The sequence below is a fragment of the Erinaceus europaeus genome, chromosome 3, assembly GCF_950295315.1.
Source record: "Erinaceus europaeus chromosome 3, mEriEur2.1, whole genome shotgun sequence".
NCBI lineage: Eukaryota > Metazoa > Chordata > Mammalia > Eulipotyphla > Erinaceidae > Erinaceus > Erinaceus europaeus.
Window position 1 is genome coordinate 142,476,600 of NC_080164.1, and position 20,739 is coordinate 142,497,338.

A 20,739-nucleotide genomic window follows, 5' to 3' on the forward strand; every position below is an offset into this window, starting at 1 on the left:
GAAATGGCTATCACATCACAGGAGTAAAGTACTTGCTACATTTGAATCAACTTAAAATTTTTTCTAAAGAGATGTTTAATTTATTTCAATAAGGCAACAGAAAATTAAAACGGATGTCATTTTAGGGGTAAGGAACTCACTAGCATTTATTTTATTTTATTTATTGATGGAGGGAGGGTATAGGCTCTGAGACAAGCAAGGCTACTACTTTCTAGAAGACATGCTTTAACTGTCCCTTTGGGCTTGATCCAAAGCTACTGGCAAATCAGTTATTTCCTGAAGTTGCACTGGAAAAAATGTAAGGAAGGATTTACAGGATTAAAACACCAACAGTACCCTCAAGAATCTTATTCACAGAGCCAAGCTGACCTCTGGAGATTGTATGTCCTCCCCTTTTTTTGTCTGACAAACACCTGCTCATCTTTCAAGACAGCTCAAATGACACCTGCGGGAGGCCCTCTGGCTTCCAGTGGCAGTTGTTTACTCTGCCCTTTGTGCTTCCGGCACTCCGTGCAAAACTCTCAAATATCACTAATCACATTTTATTGGGTTATCTGTTTACATATCTGAATTTAATTCTATGGAGTTCTGCTAGGGCAATTCTAGATTCAATAGCTCAAATATAGTTAAAAAATTAATAACAGCTCTTTTTTTGAGGCAATCTTGAGTAAAATCTACTTACCAATCACCCCTACCTTTAACCCCTCACCCCCTCCAACTTGACAGTCCTGAACCCACCCTCGAACTACATCACACTGGGAAGGATGAGATTCTATCTGAGATTCTACCAGCCTCTGGGCTGGCAAGCCAGAGCTCTACCACTGAGCCCTGGCTCTGGTAGTGATTGGTTCTTTTCTCCTCCTAATGCTCTCTTACAAATGAGAGAAAACTATGAAGTTGGTGCTCATTTTCCTAACTATCACTGTTTGAGATAAAGACAATGTGTCAGCATCTCTGGACACTCATAATACATTGACCAATATGTTTTCATACCTTGGTCAACACACTCAAGAACTTTTGAATGATATTTCCACTTTAACTTGATTCTTTCCAGACATGCATTGGGAAAAGAGCCCCTTAAATTTACTCTCAATGCAACTGACTCCAGAAAAGTGGGTAAAGTTTCAAGACTAGGAGACTTAAAAGGATTTGGTTTGAAATATACACTGTACTAGTTTGAATTGGCTTTTAAATCACTATGTGAATTACACGTGTGTTTAAAACCTTTGCAATATTAAAAGTTGCCCTTCTCTTGTGGGTTTTAAACCTTTGGACTTCTGGCTTGCCAAGCAAAGTTCCTACCAGAAGGCTAACACCTTGGTTCCATTGGCCAGGGACTTTTCTCTTCCCCTAACTTTCACTGACAGATGAAAGAAACCTGTGAAGGTGGTGCTCCCTTCACTACTTTTCATCACAGTTGGAGACAAAAAGCTTAGACTAAGTCCCTACTGAAACGTCTCAGCATCTCTTAACACTAACAAACTGAAGAATATGTTTTCATAATGTTGGTCAACATGCTTAAGAAATTTGGAATGATATTTCAATTTCAACTTTATTCCATTCCAACTTTTACTAGGAAAATAGTTCTTCAAATTTATTCTCAATGCAATAGACTATAGAAAGTGTTTGAAAGTTTCAGTACTATATATAGAAAGGCTTGCACTGCATTTGGTTAAAATATATGCACAGTGCAGTCATCATTCTGTTTTTTTAATTTCTCTATGCAATTTATATATGTGTTCAAATAATTTGTAGTGTTTTGAAGAAGTGGCAAAAGTTTTATGGTGCCTGACATCCTTTAAACACAACCCTTTTCTGGGTACGGGGAGGGAATAGCAGGTAAAGAGGATACCAGACTCCTCCTCCTCATCCCAGACAGCTTTCTGAGAGTGGGAACTTTGCTGTGAGGTCAAAGTTACTTTTCCAACTGCAGGGCAATGTGACTCCTTTCACAACAGTCTCTATGGTATCTGGGACACCTTAGAGTTTGCTTGGCTTCCCTGTTACCACAACAGTATAAGGGATATGTTCAAGAGCTTGTGGCTTCTATAGCTCTAAACAGGAGCCCTAGCTTTTTTTTTAAGATTTTATTTAATTATTAATACTAGATGGAGGGGGAGAGAGAGAAAAAAAACGCACCAGAGTATTTAACTGGCATGTGGGATGCTTCTAAGTCCGGTGTTTTACTATTTCCTGGGCCTTTCCAGCTCTTTTCTTTTTTTTGCCTTCAGGGTTATTGCTAGGGCTCAGTACCTGCACTACAAATCCACTGCTTCTGGTGGCCATCTTTTTTCCATTGTTGTTGTTGCTGTTATTGTTGTTACTGTTGTTGTTGGATAGGACAGAGATAAATTGAGAGAGGAGAGGAAGACAGAGGGGGGTGAGTGAAAGACAGTCACCTGCAGACCTGCTTCATTACTTGCGAAGCAACTCCACTGCAGGTAGGGAGCTGGGGGCTCAAACTGGGATCTTTGCACTGGTCCTTGTGCTTCACATTATGTGCACTTAACCAGCTGCGCTAACACCTGGCCCCTTCCAGCTCCTTTTTAAAATCCATTTGGTTCCAGAGCAATTCCATATAGGTGCTTTAAACCTGCCTCATAGATTTGAATCAAATCAAGTCAATGGTATAGGTCTAATCCATTTCTTTTAATGGCTACATGACATTCAATGATCTCTTATAGTGAACATTTACTTTATGTATTTATTTATTTATTTTTACCAGGGCACTGCTCGACTCTAGTTTATGGTGGTGTGGGGGATTGAACCTGGGACTTGAGAACCTCAGGCATTAAAATCTCTTGTGAGCATTTACTTTATATCCAAACTTTTGTGCTCAATAAAGAGTTCACAAAGAATATCTTTGATTACATATGTGAATGCTGCTGAGTTTACTTCTATGAAATAAGATTATCTGAAGTAAGCTGAAGAGTCTAAGAATCATGTGGGATTTTTTTTTTTTAAGGATTAACTAGCATTCACACTGTATTCAGATTTCCCATGTTTCTTCTCAAAACTTTCTGGTAATAGAATCAAAACAGACACACAAACCAGTGGAATAGAATTGAGAACCTAGAAATAAGCCCCTGCCCCAATTTGAGACACCTAATTTTTGACAAGGGGACCAAAACATCAAATGGAGAAAGCAGAGTCTATTCAACAATGGTGCTGGAAAACTGGGTTGAAACGTGCAGAAGAATAAAACCAGACCACCACATTTCACCACATACAAAAATAAGCCACAAACGGATCAAAGATTTAGACATTAGACCAGAAACCATCAAATACTTAGAGGAAAGCACTGGCAGAACTCTTTTCAATGTAAGCTTTAAAAACATCTTTAATGATTTAAATCCAGTTGCCAGGAAAACAAAAAACAAAAACAAACCAATGGGACTACATCAAACTGAAAAGCTTCTGTATAGCAAAAGCAATCACCACATCGCAGAATGACAGTTGAACCTGGAGACTTCAACCTTTAGCAGCTATTGATATATCCTGCCAGGTGAGACAGATGAGTGAACAAAGACTTAGAGTTCTCTGTAAGACAAAGGAACACAATGCAGCAGGAGAGGCGGATAGGAGGGCGGGGGAACTAAAGTAGGATAAATCAATAAACCCCATCCCCATCTCTCTACTATTTGTTGTCAAACCTATTATTTACTCTACAAGTGGTAGAAGACATATTCTGGAGCAGACATAGCACCTAACACAGGACATGATAATCACCATCTGAGGGAGACAAGTCATAATTCATCCTGCATTTAACTGCTGTCCCACAGAGCGGGCTAATAACATCTCCAGGGGGTCTAGGGAAAAGAGACAGAGGTTGCAATGAATTCAATTTAATTTTGAGGTTCTGCATTATTAGGCCAGCAGGCTCTTTTGCCTTCACAGGAGGATTTAACTAGAATGTCAGTCTCCTCGGAACCTGGCTTGTCATCCAGCTCCCCATTGCTCTGCCAGCTTTCATCACTGCAGTGCATCTTGGGTTACATCTGGCAGGTGGAGAGAAGAATCTCATTTCAAGCTTCTGCTGTCTGCTTCCCGAGGCCTTTCTTAAGCAGCCTCTATTTTTGCCTGGGAGAGAAGGGAGGATGATCAGCCTCCCCAAGAGATGAGAGTGTAAAGTATTTCTCAAATTTTCATCTTTAACGGTTGGTATCATTTAACACACTGGAGGGGGGTGGTGAGGAGAGACAATACTTTGCTGCCTGGGCTAGCAATATAATCTCTAGCCATCCTGATGCCAAAATATCAATTACAGCTTCATTTGGATGATGGGATAAACTGGTGTTCAGATTACTAGAGAATGACATAAACTGGAAGGGAGGAGAGGATGTGAGAGGGACTGAGCTGTGTAATAGAAGCGAAATGAAGTAAAATCTAATCCTTCATAACCTTCAAATTAAAGAACTTAATTCCAAAGTACCATTTGTGCCATGAAGAGGAAACCTTCATGGTATTCTTCAGAAATACCATGAAATCTTCAGAGGTATTCCTGAAGAGGTTTTCTTCTTTGAAGGGTACAATTCCCATCTCACCAAGATATATATGTATCTGCAAAACACTGACCCTCCAACTGAAGTCCTTTTTCCACCATCATCATGCACCTGGACCCCAAAACCACCCTCCACCAGTCCTCTCCCTGCCCTCCTTCCCCAGTCTTTTGTTTTGGTGCAATACAGCAAGTCAATCCAAGTTTACTTTGTGCTTCCCCTTTCTGTTCTTGTTTCTTAGAGATCTATGTACACCTATGTTCATAGCAGCACAATTTGTAACAGCCCAAACTTGGAAGCAACCTAGGTGTCCGACAACAGATGAGTGGCTAAGAAAGCTGTTATATATATACACAGGAGAATACTACTCAGCTATCAAAAATGGCAAATTCACCCTCTTTGTCTCATCTTGGGTATAAATTGAAGGAATCATGTTAAGTGAGATAAGCCAGACAGAGAAGGGTGAACATGGGATGACCTCACTCCATGGAAAGAACTTAAGAAAAAATATTTCATAACAAAGGGCTTCTCACTGCTCAATCATCATTCATTAGTGGACAACAAGGAAAAATTATTCCTATTCCATATTGGGCAGAGGGAGTGTGTTGTTGCTGAGTTCTATTATCTATCATGTTCTGGCTCATCTTATGAAATGCCCAGTGTTTTCCCAGAGTGTCTGTGTTGGGGAAGTAAATCAGTCTAGTGACCTTTGACTCATGTGGCCTTTCCCAATCAAAAACAACCACAGGATCAAAAGCAGCCACCAAGTGCTGGCTGGGCATTCAGAAGTGGGTGTGGTGTAGCTGTGTTTACTATTCTGGTGTCCCAACCTTACAGGATGACCAGGCAGCAATCTGGAGAGTGGCCATCTGTAGTGGTGGCATCAGGCACAGATTCTGGGGCATTTTTATTATGTAAAAAAATACAAAGGCCTTGCTCTTTTCACATATTTCTAGGATCAATGAAAATGGGTTTTATCAAAGGACATCTTTAGATGAGAGGCAGGTCTTTTTCTTTTCCTGTGATACAAAGAACATAACCTTCAACACACAAATCCAAAGCAGTCAGCTGTTCATTGGAAAGAGAAGCCCAGGAACTGAAGGGAATCAAGACACTGAGGACAAAGATAAAGGAAATGGACCTTGAAAAGGTAAAAAGATGCAGCCTAGGAGGTGGCACAGTAGATGAGGCAATGGATTCTTATGCACAAGGTCCCAAATTCAATCCCTGCCATAGAATCGCATGTGACAGAGTGATGCTCTGGTGTTCTCTCTCTCTCTTTCATAAATAAACAAATAAATTTCTTTTTTTAAATAAAATAAACAAATAAATTTCTTTTTTAAATAAAAATTTTTTAAATAATTTTTTAATTTTTAAAAAATTAAAAAATAACTGTGAGACAGTAAATTACTGATGCCAGGGAGATAGTCCACCCTATAGGGTGCCTGCACTGCCAAAAACACACTCAGGTTTGAGTCTTGGCACCACACCAGAAGTGTAATGAATCAGCAGGAAGATCTGGGGTTGTGGTGTCTTTCCCTCTCCTTGCTTCTCTCTGTGTGTCTCTATCTGAATGAAGACAGAAAAGTGGCCCAGAGCAGTGAAATCAAACATACTCAAAGCCCTGGTTTCACCAAAAAGAAATGTTTCTTAAGACAGCCAGCTTGTGGCACTTCGTTATGAAACACATAGGACACAAATACAGAGCCAGAGAGGTAATTAAGTCCTTTTGTTTGTGAGCATTCATGTGTGTTTTAATTGAAGAACTGCATAGTAGGCACATTTAATAAACCAGGTAGATAAGAAGAAAAAGTAGATGTGAGATAGACATGGGAAGCTAAACTCGTATGCACCTATACCAAGCAAATGTCAGTGTTTCTTCAGGAACTGACATTGTCTCTCCAAACTCACCTGCCACAACTCTTCTCCCCGCTTGCTCCACTGGTCATTCTGCCCAGAACATGTGCAGGCTAACCCTGACTCTCTTTCTTCAAGAGGTCCATCCACACTAATAGAGCCACTTCATTTAGTGATGTGATGTCCATGCTCGACATATCCAGGACACCCAATTCCTCTCACTTGGTTCTGCTTTCCCCCCATGTTCCTACTGACTTCTAATATCCCCACAGTGTATTTCTCAGCTATATGCATCATTTACTATGTGTCTCCTTCCATGCTATAATAAAAGATCCATACTGGCAGGAACTTTGTCTCATTTGTCAGTATGAAAAGCATCTGGAATAGTACCTAGTTCATACTGAGTATGTAACAAGGTGTTTTTTTTTTTTAACTCCATTATCAATTTTTAAGTAATCACAGTGTAATTATAGAATCTTAACATTTGCAGTGTAAAAGATTAGGGGAGACAACTTGAAATTTCAAATTTCCATCGTCAGGTATCTGACGTGTTAGAATAAACCAGAATAGTCTTTGTCTTCTTTTAAGTGACTCTATATGGAGTCCTGCCTTTTGAGGAAAATGCCATGGTCATGATGACATCATATTATAAGGGTTGGTACACGGATGAAAATGAAATAAATGTTTCCACATACACAGTTACAATGCTTGCCATATCAGCCAATCAAGGAGATCATTCTTTTTGTTTCCTTTAATCTTTTCTTTAACTTCCATCTATCCTCCTAACTCTCAAAATGCAGACAACAGATACCTTCAGCCAAAAGAATGGTATAATATTGTTCTTTCGTGGAGAGTGAGGAGGGAGGCAAGTGAAGAATGGCTCCCTCTTTATTACTATAGATTAAGTCCCTAATTCAAAGCACCAATCTCTGTGGGCCCAAACATACCATGAGATACAAGCCATTAACTGCTCTGTAGAATTTTGTAATAACAACAACACATAAACAATGATAATTACATATTTATACTATATGCTCCCATTGAAAATCAAAGTTTTTATATGAAATTTTCAGGTGAAGATAAAAGACTTGACAATTAGAGAATTTAATTCATCCAAATCTATTCAGCTGTTAAGTAGAAAGATCAGGGAATTAAATCTAAAATTAGAATATCATCAATGACAGGATCTCTTAACTTGGTATTTAGTGAAATGTATAGTTTCCATTTCTAACATTCAACTCATAATCAATGCAATGCTCTTTAATATTTCTACATAAACTATTTTATTCATGATCTTTGGAACAAGTAACTTACCGATCTTAACAGCCAAATGTTCATTTGTTTCTGGATAGCTTCCCACCAAATTTTTCTTGTAAAAAGAAGAATTCAACTTCAGTGATATGTGTCAGGAAATAGTGTACATTGTTGATAAAGACTGGGAATCACTGTTCTTGTGACCTGTTAAAAAAGAAAAAAAATCTGTTTTTAAATTTTTTATTATCTTTATTTATTTATTGGATAGAGACAGTAAGAAATAGAAAGGAGAGAGGGAGGTAGAGAGGGAGAGAGAAAGAGAGACACCTGAAGCACTGCTTCACCACTTGCAAAGCTTTCCCCCTGCAGGTGGGGACTGGGGGCTTGAACCCAGGTCCTTCCTTGAGCATTGTAACATGTGCACTCAACCAGGTGCACCAACACCCGGATCCAAGAAAAAACTTCGTATCTTCAACTCTGTAGGAATGCCCTCAAAACTGGTCTTTTCTTAGACCTAGAATTGCCAAAACATCTTGAAAAGAAAGAACAGAACTGGAAGCATCATACTCCCAGATCTCAAATTGTATTATAGGGAAATTCTAATCAAAACTGCTTGGTACTGGAACATGAATAGACACACTGACCAGTGGAATAGAACTGAGAGCCCAGAAGTAAGCCCCCACTCCTATGGACATCTAATCTTTGACAAAGGTGCTCAGACTATTAAATGGGGAAAGCAAAGTCTATTCAACAAATGGTGTTGGAAAAAATGGATTGAAACATGCAGAAGAATGAAACTGAACCACTATATTTCACCAAATACAAAAGTAAATTCCAAGTGGATCAAGAACTTGAATGTTAGACCAGAAACTATCAGATACTTAGAGGAAAATATTGGCAGACCGCTTTTCCACATAAATTTTTAAAGACATCTTCTATGAAACGAATTCAATTACAAAGAAGACTAACGCAAATATTAACCTATGGGATCACATCAAATTAAAAAGCTTCTGCACAACAAAAGAAACCACTACCCAAACCAAGAGACCCCTCACAGAATGGAGAAGATCTTTACACGCCATACATCAGAAAAGAGGCTAATAACCAACACATATAAAGAGCTTGCCAAACTCAACAACAATAAAACAAATAAGCCCATCCAAAAATGTGGAGAGGACAGGGACAGAATATTCACCACAGAAGAGATCCAAAAGGCTGAGAAACATGAAAAAATGCTCCAAGTCTTTAATTGTCAGAGAAATGTAAATAAAGACAACAATGAGATACCACTTCACTCCTGTGAGAATGTCATACATCAGAAAAGGTAACAGCAACAAATGCTGGCAAGGTTGTGGGGTCAAAGGAAACCTCCTACACTGCTGATGGGAATGTAAATTGGTCCAACTTCCAACCTCTGTGGAGAACAGTCTGGAGAACTCTCAGAAGGCTAGAAATGGACCTACCCTATGACCCTGCAATTCCTCCCTGGGGATATATCCTAAGGAACCCAACACACCCATCCAAAAAGATCTGTGTACACATATGTTCTTGGCAGCACAATTTGTAATAGCCAAAACCTGGAAGCAACCCAGGTGTCCAACAACAGATGAGTGGCTGAGCAAGTTGTGGTATATATACACAATGGAATACTACTCAGCTATAAAAACGGTGACTTCACCATTTTCAGCAATCTTGAAAAATTCATGTTAAGCGAAATAAATCAGAAACAGAAGGATGAATATGGGAAGATCTCACTCTCAGGCAGAAGTTGAAAAACAAGATCAGAAGAGAAAACACAAGTAGAATCTGAACTGGAATTGGTGTATTGCACCAAAGTAAAAGACTCTGGGGTGGGTGGGTGGGATAATATAGGTTCAAAAAGGATGACAGAGGACCTAGTGGGGGTTGTATTGTTATATGAAAACTGGGAAATGTTATGCATGTACAAACTACTGTATTTACTAGCAAATGTAAAACATGAATTCCCCAATAAAGAAATAAAAAATAAAAGGGAAGGGAGACACAAAAAGGGAGAGAGACCTGTAGCATTGCTTCAGTCCTCATGAAGCTAGCGCTGCAACTGGGGACTAGTGCTGAAACCCGTCCTTTATACATGGTAACCTGGGAGCTCAGCTGGCTGTCCTACACTGCCTGGCACCTCAAAGTAGAAATTAAACTTTTTTTGTTTTTGCTATAGATTAAATTGAAAAAAAAAAGGTCTTTTCTCCATTCCTTGGTAGTTTTTGTCCCCTACCCCGAGGTTTCCAATTAGGTTTAGTAATGTGAAATTTGCATTGCTTTAGCCTAAATTTATTTTCGAGCTTTAAAAGCATTTATTATAAATGCTTATCATTTTTAAAGGGACTAGAAGAATCAGATCCATAAATATTGAGACTCGTATATCTTGTACACAGAATACTCAGATTTATTTTTCATGATAGTTTAGCTAAGACTCAAGACACAAATTCAATCAAGCAGAGAACTGAAGGCAGTAGTTATTATGTTATTTCCGTTCTCCCATGCTAGGGAGGGTGCCTTTTTTATCCAGATCCCAATCTCAGAGTTCACCAGGTTAATGGGATCACTGTAAGGAGGCAAGCACAGTCCCTTCAAACATGGAATGAAAACTGTAATTTAAATTTTTACTGGGCTGGAGGTGAATAAAGTCCAGGAAATAATCCCAGATTCAAGTATGCCCTTTGCAATGCACAACTCCAAATTTTGAGATTTTTTTTTCTGAAAAATGCAAAGCATATTTAATAATACACAACCCTTTGTCCTTATATATGATATAAGGCACTTCTCTACCATCTTTAAGACACAGCAAAAGATATAGACAAGTACATGCTTTTCAAGGCCAGTTAAATAGCTCACGTGTGCCCTATCATCCTAACATCTTATATTGTAAACAAATGTTAAATCAATAAAAAAAAAAGAAGAAGAAAAAAGAAAAAACTGTGTAAGAATGAAAGTAGTCAAGGTCTTTGACTATGTCATCACATTGCTAAAGTTAACTACTCCTGGGGTCTTCTACTTTTAGGCTTCCTATCTTAACAGCATAATAAATCTCATTATGCTTTAAGTCAAAAAATACTCAGAAAGCAAACTTTATCACACTATAGGGCAAAAAGCACAGATGTTTCTGTCCCAATAATGAAATACATAAAACAACTTCATTAGTAAGTCACTACAGAAAGAAGTATAATAGAAGAAATACATATAATATGCTTATAATTAATTACTTCTTTATATACATTGATTGAAGTTAAGGAACCCAGGAAAACTGAATACCACCCATGAAGTGTATTTACTCCAACAGTTGTAGGCAAGCCATTATACCACAGAAATTGAATGTGGAAGAGCACCAAACACTGTGGAATATCACTGTTGTTGTCATGATTAGCTTAATGGAATAATTATAAGACCTTGGAATGATATGGGTGGGATCAAGATAATATCAATACTTTATACTGCATAGTGAAGTCCTGTTTACTTTCTACCAGAGTAGCAAAAAAGTATTAAGAGGGCTGGGCGGTAGCACACTGGGTTAAATGCATACATTGCAAAGAGAAGGGGTAAGTGCAAGGAGCATTTGAGCCCCCAGCTCCCCAGCTGCAGGGGGGTCTCTTTGCAAGCGGTGAAGCAGGTCTGCAGGTATCTATCTTTCTCTCCCCCTCTCTGTCTTCCCCTCCTCTCTCTTCTCTCAGTTTCTGTCCTATCAAACTACAATAGCAGCAGAAACAATTATAGCAACAACAGCAATGGAAAAAAGATGGCTGACAGGAGCAGTGGATTTGTATAGTGCAGGTATCGAGCCCCAGCAATAACCCTGGAGGCCAAAAATAAAGAGTGTCAAATATTAAGTTGTTTTACATTTTTTTCTTTTAAAAATAGACAAATGTTCTAAAATATCATCATGGCTGGCAACTGACAGCTGTATGTTTCAGAAGACATATTTTTGGTGGAAAGATGAGTATGATTGATTATTTATTTATTTGCAGTTAGAACTCTGAGCATAACACAATTTCATCACTACCAGGCTGGCTTTCTTAGACAGACAGACAGACAGACAGACAGACAGCCCAACCACAGCACCAGAGCTTCCTCCAATATAATGTATGCACTCAATCAGGTGTGCTGCCTGGCCCCAGAGCTTCCTCTAATATATATGCCACTCTCATGTGGTGTTGGGGTTCAGTTCTGGGCCACACATAAGCAGGGCACAGATCCTACCTGGTGAACTACCTCTTTGGCCCTTTAGGCTTTGGCTTAAAAATATTTTCTAAATAACCAGTTGATACTGACCCTTCTGATAAAGTTGATGCTTTTACAAAGAGCTGCTTTCCAAGGGAATTTATGCTATGGCCAGAATATTTGGAAAGTGGATGTTTCAAATGCTTTTCCATTGGGTGATTTTGTTGTTAATGAGTATGATGAAAGTCATCACCTTGAGGAGTCATCCTCACATACTTCCCACCAATAACTATTAGAAAATCTTGGCTTATATACCTTTAGAACACATCAAGGACACAACCAGTTCTCATCATCTACAAGGTTGTCTTGGTAGTCACAGCTACTATCATGTCATTCCTACATGACAGCACCAGCTCCCTTGTTATCTCCCTGCATACACCCCTTCCCTAGCTCTCCCCCACAACCTTGCCACCATTCATCATATTAGTTCCACAGACAGAACAGAGCATTCACCTTCTCAGAACCATGTAATGACTTCTTATAAGACTCAGGGTAAAAGCCAAATCCTCTACAAGTCCCTACATAATTGGACCATTACCCGACTGCACCATTTCTTCTTCACTCTGAGCTGCAGTCTCAATGGGCCTATGCATGCTCTCCCTCAGATACACTCTCCTCCAGGGCCTTTGCATGGGCTGCTCCCTTTGCTTGAATTACTTCCCCAGATATTCTCCCTTACTTCACTGAGGCCGCGGCTGCAATCATATTTCCACAAGGCATTCTCCAGCCTCTCTAAAATAGCAACCACTTGCATCGTTTACCATTCCCCTTTCTTCTTCTCTTTAATGTTTCATCACCATTTTATTTATTTTAACTATACTTGTTTACCTGCTTATTGCCTGTCTCTCTCTCCCACTGGCTGAGGGAAGGAATTTTTGTCTGTATGTATAGTAAACTTCTCCAATAAGCTCAAAGTGAACTTTTTCCATTTATGGCACATAAAAAATGAATCATATGGGACCAGACAGTGGTGCACCCAGTAGAGTATATAAATGACAAAATGTGCTAGGACCTGGTTCAAGCCCCTGGTCCCCACCTACAGGGGAGAAGCTTTGCAAGTGACTAAGTAATGCTGCAGGAATCTCTATTGCACTCTCCTTATCTCCCCCTCCCTTCTCAATTTCTCTCTGTCTCTATGGAATAACTAAATAAATGAAATATTAGGGGGGGGAAAGAATGAGTCACAGTTCTTGCTCTCTGCCCCCCAAAAAACACTGAAAACAAAAACAAAACAAAACAAAAACCTAAGGATAAGTTACTTGCATATTTATTTATTTATTTATTTATGTTCATCACCATGGCTTTTATACTCTGGGATGACTTCTTCAAACATAGGAGAGGAAAAGAGGGATTAACATCACCAAAACTTCAAAGTTACCTTAAGTGTCACAGAACACCCATATGGTATACCAGAGACTCAGACCTGGGCAATATGAGTGGCAAAGCATGTACCCTCCCAGGTGAGCTATCTTGCTGGTTCCAAGTTGCCTATATTTTTAGCAAAAGCCTAGTGGTTAGGAAGACGGGTTGTCAGAACATCTCCAGGATTATTTTTTCTTTCCCTAGTCTTGAGATCAGTGGTCTGTCACCTGAAAACAGACTAAAAGAAACCACAGCAGGGTCACTCAGAAGGCTTCTACCTGGAAGTAGTAAGTGCTTCTGGTTTGGCCAGGCAGAACTGGGTTTCTCTCTTGGGGACTTCAGCTTTGTGGGCAGACACAACACCATCACATAATCATAACAATATCTGAAAGAGAAGTTGTGGCACTAGTCTTAGTGGCATCCAGTGGACATGAGGGCCCAAGTAGTGATATCTTTCTCTACTCTTCTTCCAACCTGACTGCAGGGTGAAGTTGGGATGATCTGATAGATCAGAAGACACATCTTCCAGTCTTAAATGAATGTGGAGTTACATTATGAGATTAAAGAACAAAAAGATATATATATATCCCTTCTTTCTCTTTCTCCATACACTATCAGGAAGTTAACCCACAGAACTTCGGGAACACACAAGTGCAAAAGGCCCCTTAAAGGAAGGAGAGAAGAATATCAAATGCATCTACCAAGTGGGAACATCTTCACAAACACCTTGTCCTTAGAAATCAACCTCAAGGGCTGAAATCTACCTCAGCTCCACTGTATAGAAAACACTTCTTGGCCAAACTACAAATTTCATTAAACTCTGTGGTAGTTGCTACCATTCATTTTCATTTCCCCCTTTCCTTTCACTGTTCAATTTCAGAGGCAAATGGCCTTCATCTTTTATCTCCATCACCCCCTATTATTCTTTCTCCAACCCTCAAATCACTCCATATTCTTACCATTCTACTTGAATTGCCCTGTGGAAAATCATGACCTCTGGATCCCAATTTACAATTGTTTTGACACTCAGCCACTCTCCCATACAGCTCCAACCTATGATGTTGCTAAATGAACATCACGATTTGATTTCTTTTCTTTCTTTTTTAAAAATTGTTGTTCCCGGGAGTCGGGCTGTAGCACAGTGGGTTAAGCGCAGGTGGCGCAAAGCACAAGGACCGGCATAAGGATCCCGGTTCGAACCCCGGCTCCCCACCTGCAGGGGAGTCGCTTCACAGGCGGTGAAGCAGGTCTGCAGGTGTCTATCTTTCTCTCCTCCTCTCTGTCTTCCCCTCCTCTCTCCATTTCTCTCTGTCCTATCCAACAATGACAACAACAATAATAACTACAACAATAAAACAACAAGGGCAACAAAAGAGAATAAATAAATAAAAGAAATATTTAAAAAATTAAAAAAAAAATTTTTAATTGTTGTTCCCTTGACAACTGCATCTTTCTATAGCTTTTAACCCTTTACATATTCTTTTTTCCTCCTCTCAAGACAAAGCAAATATCCAGTCTTCAAGAGTTGTAATGACAACAGTTTTCCTAAAACTTTAGCAACCTGTCATTTTACTTACTTACTCCCCATTACTTCCGATGACTGCTCAGTTTTTTATAAAACTGCATTAATTTTTTTTTCTTAAATGTCTCTTTAGTCTATTCTATCACCCTCCTAATCCAAGGTCATGTACTCTAGCCTGATTTGCTGCAGTGAACCATTATTCAGGCAGACTGACTCTGCCAGGTCTTAAATATTACGACCAGATACTTTCAGGAAATTCTGCTTACTTTAAGTTGCTCCCTCTCTGCAAAACATGAAATGACTCCCAGTTTGTCACAGATAATTTCTGTTGAAAGTGTGTCCCACCTCACTTTCAACCTGATTCCTTTTGGCCTACCCAAACCGTTCATGTTACCTAAAAACTGCCAACTTGCAGGGGGGTGGACAGTAGTGCAGTGGGTTAAGTGCACATGGCACAAGGACTGGCATAAGGATCCCAGTTAGAACCCCCAGCTTTCCACCTGCAAGGGGGGTCACTTTGCAAGCGGTGAAGTAGGTCCACAGGTGTCTATCTTTCTCTTCCCTTCTCTGTCTTCCCCTCCTCTCTCGATTTCTTTCTGTCCTATCCAACAACAGCTATAACAATAATAATAACAACCACAACAAGGGCAACAAAATGGGAAAAAAACAGCCTCCAGGAGCAGTGGATACATAGTGCTTGCACTGAACCCCAGTGATAACCTTGGAGGCAAAAAAAAAAAAATGCCAGCTTGCATCATTCTGAATAAATCAGAATCCTTTTTTTTTTTTCCTCTCACAAGGGTTAGCGCTGATGTTTGGTGCCTGCACTACAAATCCACCACTCTAGGTGGCCCTTTTTTTCTTTTCTTTTTCTTTCTACTTTTATTTGATAAGACAGCGATAAATTGAGAGAGATGGGGAGAAAGAAAGACAGCTGCTGACCTGCTTCTTTGCTCATGAAGCACTCCCTCTGCAGGTAGAGAGCAGGGGTTCGAAACCCGTTCCTTGTGCTTGGATATCAGTGTGCTTAACTGAGTGCTCCACTGCCAGGTCTGCAAGTCAGTATCCTTCTACCCCACAAATACCCAGGAGACTTCTCAATCTAAGTCCCACCTTACTTTTATTGAGCAGCACACAAAAATCTTGGTTTCTGTTGGATTTCCCACCTAACGCTTCCACTACCTGTGATTTAGTAAATCAGGGAATGGGGTTACCATTTACAACAAAGCATACTTTGTGCAGTCTTCACTAGGAACTAACTGGATTCAACCAGAAGTGATCACCCCACTGAAACCAGAAGCAGTGATAGGCAGGGAGTGGTAGATCAAGAGAAGAAGGGTTTTTGTGTTTGCAACACTGGATCTGGGAGATTAGTTCATTACCAAGGGGGAAGGAGGAAGAGCATGGCAAAAGGAGGGGTTTTTGTTTTTCTGCTCAGTGAAAGTACAAACAGAACTGAGTATTATAGGGTGAACACATTCAATTCTTTGTGGTAAAGTAGCTCACCAGATAAATACCTCGGGTGGTTGTTTGAATTACAGACAAATAAATTAATCTGCTTCTTGATTTTCACCTTCTCAAAGGCAATTGTTCACAAGCACATCTTAATAAATGAACTGCATCTCCCCATTACTTGGCTAGAGAATAAATGGCTATTAACTTCCTTTTCTCTTAAAGGAAAATTTAAAGTCCAGGCATGAAAGCACAGACCTCTTATGGGATCATAAACTCATTTACCTGTTCACCAGGTATGGATGGTAGAACTCTGAGACAAAAAGTCAACAATCCTTATAGTTTGAGAATATTATTCCCTAAATTAATGCTAGAGACTCAAGACTCTTGACCAGAGATGAAGATTATTCACACTAAAAAAAAAAAAAAAAAGATTATTCATACTTTAGGCACGGTGCTAAGCCGAAACATGTAATCTTCTCAAAAGGCTCTGGATTCCCCTTCTATTTTTTATTTTTGCATCTTTTTTCCACTTAATTTTATCTTGTGAATTAATTGTTTGACTCAGTTCAGCTCTGGTTCCCTTTGCTAGGACTTGACAAAACAGTAGCGAATCATCCCTGATTTATCTACAAAGAAACTTCCTGTTTCTTTGCTCTCCAGCAGTAGGAGTAGATTTCCACTGATTTCCAGTGCTTGATGAATAACACTAGTTTCAGCAATGCCTTTATTGTGTGTCTCATCAACACAGGTAGTTTTTCATCTTTTATGATTTGTCTATCTTTCTCTACTCCCCGAATCTCTTGATTTCTCTCTATCCTATCCAACAATAATGACATCAATAACAACAATAATAATAACCACAACAACGACAAAACAAGGGCAACAAAAGGGAAGGAAGTGGCTCCAGGAGGAGTAGATTCGTGGTGTAGGCACTGAGCCCCAGCAATAACTCTGGAGGCAAAAAATATATATATTTGGAGCAGGGAGATAACACTATTGATAGGATAACAGATGTCCATGCCTGAGGCAATGGAGATCTTAGGTTCAATCCCCAGCCTACAGTAAGCCAGGACTGAGAAATACTGTTTTTTTTTTTTTAAGCAATTTGTTAAATATTTATTTATGAAGTCAGTTTTGAAAATGATGATATATATATATGAAACATTGACAAAACCATAGGATAAGAGGGGTACAACTCCACACAATTCCCACCACCAGAACTCTGCATCCCATCCCATCCCCTGATAGCTTTCCTATTCTTTAACCCTCTGGGAATATGGACCGAAGGTCATTGTGGGATGCTGAAGGTGGAAGGTCTGGCTTCTGTCATTGCTTCCCCGCTGAATATGGATGATGACAGGTCGATCCATATTCCCAGCCTGTCTCTCTCTTTCCCTAGTGAGGTGGGGCTCTGGGGAAGTGGAGCTCCAGGACACATTGGTGGGGTTGTCTGTCCAGGGAAGTCTGGTCAGCATCATGATAGCATCTGGAACCTAGTGGCTGAAAAGAGAGTTAACATACAAAGCCAAACAAATTGTAGAACAATCATGAACCTAAAGGCTGGAATAGTGCAGATGAAGAGTTGGCGGGGTGGGGGGGTCCTCCATTTTGTAGATAGCTAGTAGGCATATTTTAGTTATAGTCCAAAGGGCCTGTGGCTATTTTACTTAAAAAGCTATGTAATATGTTATATATGTACAAACTATTGTATTTACTGTTGACTGTAAAACATTAACTCCCCAATAAATAAATAATAATTTTTTAAAAGCTATGTAATAGGAACTGGCAGGTCTCAGTAAAGAGCACACATTACCATGCGCAAGGATCCAAGCTCAAGCCACGGACCACCACCTAGGAGCACCTATAGAGAGGAAGCATCAGAAGTGGTGGAGTAGTGATGCAGTGTTTCTCCTCTCTCCCTGTTTCTGTTTCTCACTATCTAGAAGAAAGAAAATGGTGTGGGGGAGTGGCTACTAGGAGTGGTGAAGTCACACAGGCAATGAACTCTAGCTGTAACCCTGGTGGAAAACAAAACAAAACAAATAAACAACAAAAAAAATCCAATGTAAAAAGTGGCCCCTAATTTCACAAGCTAGCACTCAGATCTAACTACCCATATCATGGCAACAGTATGAGAGGGACCTTAAATTGTTCTGTTCCAGGGTGGTAGAGGGAGGAAGGGGAAGGGTGATTCCCATTTCTTTTGCCTCTTTCCTGGGATCCATATACATATATAATCTCAATCCTTCTTACTCTTCCTTTACTTAAATTAAAAATAATATAAAATACACCTTTCTGTTTTCTCTTTATACATCTAGGGGACCACTGCATATCAGCACAATGTAAATCACAATTTTTTTTTCTGTGGATTTGACCTTTTGAAAAAGTTAAAGTACTTCTTATATGTATCAGTAAATTGTGTAATATTACACAAATATAAGCTTAAATCTTACTATCTTTATTATAAAATCAGTAACTAACAGTTAACACAAAAGAAAAATCAAGAAGTGAGATAGTCTATAATCACATTAAAACTATAGTTTTTTATATTTATTTATCCCTTTTGTTGCCCTTGTTGTTTTATTATTGTAATTATTGATGTTGTTGTTGGATATGACAGAGAAAAATGGAGAAAGGGTAAGAGAGAGAGTTGGAGAGAAAGACAGACACCTGCAGACCTGCTTTACCGCTTGTGAAGTAACTCCCCTGAAGGTGGGGAGCCAGGGGCTCGAACCGGGATCCTTACACTGGTCCTTGCGCTTTGTCCTACCTGCGCCTAACCCACTGTGCTACCGCCCAACTCCCTAAAACTATAGTTTTTTTAAGACAACATTTTGCATGATTTTTAAAAATCTGTTGGATGAACTGTTCAATAGAATCTCAAGTGCCTGTCAACTAGGTAATAGGGCAGTGTCCTTTGCTTATTAAATCCCAAATTTCTGAGTACAAGTCATTAGCACTACAAGATAATATCACCAAAAAAAGCTAGTTGAAGGTCATTTTTTTCTGCCTTAAAAAGGTTTTAATTACAGTTTACATACTACTTGTATTCCTATTTTTTAATTTTTTTGTTGAAAGACAGATCATAATATCATGTTGTAGTCCACCTAATAGCCTCTTGGATACTTAAGAACATAAGTTATAAAACAATTCTTGTGAGATTACTGTGTAATACAAAGTAATATCAATTTTTAACTTCATCTTGTTGTAAAGTAAAACCCTGATCAGGCAAAGCAGTTGCTCAGGCTGGGGGTATGGATCGACCTGTCAACATCTATGTCCAGAGAAGAAACAATTACAGACACCAGACCTTCCACCTTCTGTACCCCAGAGCGGGTGGAATGACAGGGGAAAATAACCAGAGGGTTCTGAACTCCAATTCCATCAGGACTTGGAGAGAAAAGAGGAAAAAAAGGAAAGACACTGAGAATTAGTAATAGATGTAAATGTGACTTATAGTAGAATAGAAGGCAGTGCCATAAAAATATATATAGAGAGATAGACATATAGTTATAAAAATAATAGCCCACATCTGTGGCCTTGGTAGAACCACTGCAATATCCAATGGGAATGGGGACACAGAATTCTGGTGGTGGGAACAGTGTCAAATTATACATCTGTTATTTTATAAATCTCTCTCTCTCTCTCTCTCTCTCTCTCTCTCTATATATATATATATATATATATATATGTCTTCAAGAAGTTCTAAGATGGAAAAAAGATCATGTGACTTTGATTTTAAATCCCTGTCAATGACTCAATTTTAAAGTTACAAATTTTGATAAATAGTATTCAGCTCATGTAATATGGATATGGTGAAGATTAATGAGTCAGTTTATATATTATGATTTACTTAACTGAGTGTAATTTTTAAATGTTAAATTGATGCTGGCTCTCTAGTAGTCTCAAAGGAGATTAATTAATAAACCAGCTTATGCTTTGCTTACACTGACATCCCCTTATGTTAATAAACTAGAAATCTTTACCTGATTTGATTGCTACACTTTATTTTTATGAAGCATTTAAGATTATGCTAAGTAATTTTCTACTGGAACCAAATAGCTTTTCAAATTGTATTTAACTTAATGGGAATGGGAAAGAAAATTCTATACGACTCAGAAACACTTTGATATGTAGTCAGCAAGTTGCAAATTCAAAGTATCTTTCTGTTATTTAATTTTTCTGAGTCAGAATACTCCTCTGCAAGTATCTCAGGCATCCTGACATTCACAGAGCTTCTGTAAAAACAGGCATAAACAGTCAGACATTTAAGTACTTTTAGGCACAAAAGGTGATTTTTTAAATTATTGGCATACTTTAATGATGGCTTTTTTCGTCACTACCAGGCCACCCCATCACCTGGGGCCCTAGTCACAGAATCCTGTGTTTCCCCCATAGACATGATGGGCCTAGACCTTTAACAGATCCCTCTCTCCACAGTCTCTGGTCATCTCCTTCAGGAATAGCATAGTGAACCTCTTGTGGGCCTCTTATAAGACCTTGCCCTCAATGTGTAAAAACAATGGTAGAGACTAC

At 39.1% G+C, this 20,739-nt stretch overlaps 1 protein-coding gene across 7 annotated transcripts in view; it reads right to left on the minus strand.

The window, feature by feature from the left end:
- The window catches only part of CRACD (capping protein inhibiting regulator of actin dynamics), a 308,316-nt gene that overhangs the window by 155,248 nt on the left and 132,329 nt on the right, over nucleotides 1-20,739 (minus strand). For 4 of the 7 annotated variants that reach the window (XM_060188033.1, XM_060188029.1, XM_060188030.1 and 1 more), the window contains exon 1: nucleotides 7,671-7,805. Coding sequence is in view for 1 of the 7 variants with exons in the window: in XM_060188034.1 (XP_060044017.1) it covers nucleotides 7,671-7,694 (24 nt within the window). In the remaining 6 variants the exon portion in view is untranslated. Of the gene's footprint in view, nucleotides 1-7,670; nucleotides 7,815-20,739 lie in introns of those variants that run through there. The other 3 variants (XM_060188034.1, XM_060188032.1, XM_060188031.1) reach the window with 3 other exon arrangements.